The sequence below is a fragment of the Ursus maritimus genome, unplaced genomic scaffold (genome assembly GCF_017311325.1).
Source record: "Ursus maritimus isolate PB19 unplaced genomic scaffold, ASM1731132v1 scaffold_5, whole genome shotgun sequence".
Lineage (NCBI taxonomy): Eukaryota > Metazoa > Chordata > Mammalia > Carnivora > Ursidae > Ursus > Ursus maritimus.
The window spans coordinates 48,324,973-48,329,073 of NW_024426663.1; the positions used below are offsets into that span (position 1 = coordinate 48,324,973).

General features: G+C 48.9%; 1 protein-coding gene across 1 annotated transcript; it reads left to right on the forward strand.

Annotated features, from left to right (window-relative positions):
* The first annotated feature begins 2,572 nt into the window (after positions 1–2,572).
* GPR151 (G protein-coupled receptor 151) lies at positions 2,573–3,829 on the forward strand. The gene has a single exon (XM_008691688.1). The coding sequence runs from the start codon at positions 2,573–2,575 to the stop codon at positions 3,827–3,829; it is 1,257 nt and encodes a 418-aa protein (XP_008689910.1).
* Positions 3,830–4,101: the final 272 nt, after the last annotated feature.

Sequence of the window (4,101 nt, forward strand, 5' to 3'; positions counted from 1 at the left end):
TTTCACAACTTGTGGTCTTTGTGTCTGGCTTCTTTCACTTAGGTTAGTATTTTTGAGGTTCACCTATGTTGTAGTTTGTGTCATTCCTTTATATTGCTGGCTAGTATTCCATTACACAAGTGTAGCCACCTGTTTATCCGTCACCAGTGTGGGCTTCTGGGTTGTTTCCAGCATTTTGGGGGTGGGGAGGCTGCTTCTGCTTTTCATCCCAAATAACTCTCCGTTTCATTTCTGTATTGTATTGCTCAGTCCACCTCCTCCACACAATTTCTCCCCATGATCCCTTCTATCAAACAGGAAAGGGGTTCAGATACTAGGCAATTCCCCAAAATAAATAAAAATATGGAAACCTGACAAATGTCTGTTCTGCATGCAACTTAATTCTGCATTAAAGTGAACATGTTATCAACAAAGATCAACTTACAAATAAGAAACATGCCTACGGTGTTTTTTTCCCTTTAGGTTTGCTAAATTACATTTAGCCTTTAAATGGAAATGATGTTAAAATGAAGAAAAAGTGGACACAAGCTGCAGGTCACACTTGTCAGTATCTAGACACAGAGGTGCTGATGGATGAAAAGAAAAACATTAACTGGGACTGGGTCCTGGGGCTTGCCAAAGGAGACAATTCCTTTTAGCTACAAGCACATAGTCTCATTTTGATTTCTATGGTTAACGATGATTCCGGAAGAATACTCAAAAACTCATTTCTAGTCCTCAAAGGGTTCAGAAAATAATAACATGTATGAGTATATATACACATATGGGCCCACACATACATATATGCTGAGAGAGAGAGAGCAAATGTACGTAAATGTTAATACCCAGTGAATTTGGATGAAGTGTTTATGAATTGCATAAGGTCTCGCATTTTATTCTGTAAGTTTGCAATTCCTTCAAAATAAAAAGTTAAAGTACATTACCTCCAAAAACTGTGGAAAACTCAGCCTCCCCATCTTTTAGGCCTCTGAACGTTTGGCCTCTAGCTGGAGCACCGGGGGATCCTTCCCGGAGTCCATTTAATAGACTGGGGAAGAACCACATGACGGGCCTTGGTTTCCTTAGTTGTCTTTTAAAGATCAGACTTTCGTGACATTAAAGCCTTCTGGAACTCAGCTCGTTGTCTGTCCCATGTCTTCGGGAGCCTGGAGCGTCCTAAGCTTTAAGCCATGATGTCAAGGAGTCGGGTGCTGAACGGATGTCTTCCACATACGCCAGCTAATCTCTAATGCACACCTCGTCTGTTCGCTCCAAGTAGTGCTCAACAAGTTTCTCTCCTCGCCCCCCACCCGTTTTCTTCCCCAGAAGATGGCGTGGCCTCTTTACCCCCACAAGGGGTGCTTTGGGGTGTGCGCCTATTATTTCCCCGGGCCACAGCGCAAACTGGGGGTTATGGCCCGTGGCTGAGACAAGGCACTGCCCCCATTACTGTTTCCGAAGTACCCCGACTTTCCAGAGGGAGAGGGGAGGCAGACAGACACAGAGAAACCCAGCGCCACAGCCAGCTTTCCCAATATTCGGGAGCTGTTTATGCTATCCGTTCTTATCGGGTGAGGCTGCGGCTTTGAGGAATTTTGAAGTGTCATTCCCTTACTTTCCAGAGACAAACTGGGGAGAGCAGAGCTAGTACCAGAACCCAAAGGTCAGTCTCCCAGCCCAGCACATTCTCAGTGCCCGACACTAAGCATTTCTGGTTCAAGTGCACTCAGAGTAGGCCACGTCCTCACGGCAATCCCACAAACCCCTTCCTAATTCATCGCTTGGTTGCCTTCATCATCGCCACCTATTGAAATCGTATTCCACATAGTCTAACTCAGAGTCTAAAATCACTTCTAAGAAACTCACAACAGTTGGACCAAACTACAGACTAAAGTCGTGTGTAATTAGAGTTTTTACGGAGGACTTCTTTGCAGGGTTCGTTTTCCTTATCCAGCTCCCACGTGTGACCTCAGGCGGCTGCTGGTGCGGGGGCTGGGTCAGGCAGCAGCTCCTCGGCTCAGGGGGAACCGCAGCGTGGGTTCTTGTCTTAAAACCCACAACATCCCCGTGCGCGGGGTCCTTGTCGGAAATGCTTGTTCTTGGCCTCCCTCCTGACCCAGGGCATCAGGTATGCGGGGGATGTGGTGCGGGCTGAAGCGTGAGTCACTTGCCCAGATGCGGTGTCGCCTGAACTACAGACTGCAGTCACGATTTTAGAAATGGCTGAAAATAATTGCCTGCCTAGCTCGTGACCCCCCGGGAACATCCCACTTACATGTATGTTGCCCTCATTTATCATTTATGAGTCTATGGGGGGTTAACTCCGCAGGGCTGACCATGCGACACGAGGCTTGCTAATGAGCAGCCCCCGAGCTGCCTGTCGTTCAGTGCAGCAGCGGCGTCTCGCGTGCGACAGAGCGGAGGTGAGCAGTCAACCTTCTTCCACACTCTGCTCTCAGGAAACAAGCAAGGGGAGGGTCCAGAGGTGTCATTTGACACGGATGACAGCATATTTATTTCCTACACAAAAGAGCCGAGGCAGAAAGACGAAGAGAAGCGAACTTCTGTAAGGACGAGCTGCGTGGGAAAGGTGATGCTGGCAGCCGCCTTCGCGGACTCCAACTCCAGCACCATGAACATATCTGCTCATCTCCACTTTGCCGGAGGGTACCTGCCCTCTGACTCTAAGGACTGGAGGACCATCGTCCCCGCTCTCTTGGTGGCCGTCTGCCTGGTGGGCTTCATGGGGAACGTTTGCGTGATTGGTGTCCTCCTTCACAGCGCTTGGAAAGGAAAGCCGTCCATGATCCACTCCCTGATTCTGAACCTCAGCCTGGCCGATCTCTCTCTCCTGCTGTTTTCCGCACCTGTCCGAGCTACAGCATACTTCAAAAGTGTTTGGGACCTCGGCTGGTTTGTCTGCAAATCCTCCGACTGGTTCATCCACACATGCATGGCAGCCAAGAGCCTGACGATCATGGCAGTGGCCAAAGTATGCTGCATGTACGCAAGTGACCCAGCCAAGCAAGTGAGTATCCGCACCTGCACCATCTGGTCGGTGCTGGCGGCCATCTGGGCTGTGGCTAGCCTGCTACCCCTGCCCGAATGGTTCTTCAGCACCACCAGGCTTCACGCAGGTGTGGAAATGTGCCTCCTGGATGTACCCCCTGTGGCCGAAGAGTTCATGGCAGTGTTTGGTAAGCTCTACCCTCTCCTGGCATTTGGCCTTCCGTCACTCTTTGCCAGTTTTTATTTCTGGAGAGCTTATGGCCAGTGTAAAAAACGAGGAACTAAGACTCAAAATCTTAGAAACCAGATGCGCTCCAAGCAACTCACAGTGATGCTGCTGAGCATGGCGGGCACCTCTGCGGTTCTGTGGCTGCCTGAGTGGGTGGCCTGGCTGTGGATACGGCACGTGAAGGCCGGGGGCCCGACCCCACCACAAGGCTTTATAGCCCTGTCTCAAGTCCTCATGTTTTCCATCTCTTCGGCCAATCCTCTCATTTTTCTCGTGATGTCAGAGGAGTTCAAGGAAGACTTGAAAGGCTTATGGAAATGGATGATAACCAAAAAGCAACCGACTGCCTCAGAGTCTCAGAAAACACCAGCTGGTAACTCAGAGGTCCCTCCCGACAACGTTCCATCTTCCGAGTCCCCAGCATCCATACCAGAGAAAGAGAAAACTGGCTCTCCCTCCTCTGGCATAGAGAGAAGTGAGAAGACACAGATTCCCATCCTCCCTGATGTGGAGCAGTTTTGGCATGAGAGGGACACCGTCCCCTGTGTACAAGACAATGACCCTATCCCCTGGGAACATGAAGATCAGGAAACGGGAGATTGTGACAAATAGATTAAGTTTCAATGCAAAACAAATTGTGATTATTGTATTGACTTGTACTGCTGCTTGTCAACACTACAGCCTTTACCATACACGACAGTAAAATTACTAACGTTAGAGATTACAAAAATGCTTCACAGTATGCATTTTCAAAATGCGCAATTTGGTAAGTAGAACACCATGGTAGGTAATGATTGTGCTTCCAAATTATATCCTGGCTATCCCGAGAGTTAACCTAGGTGTTGTGTGAAGATGCTTCTGGCACAAACTAGAAATTCCAGCTG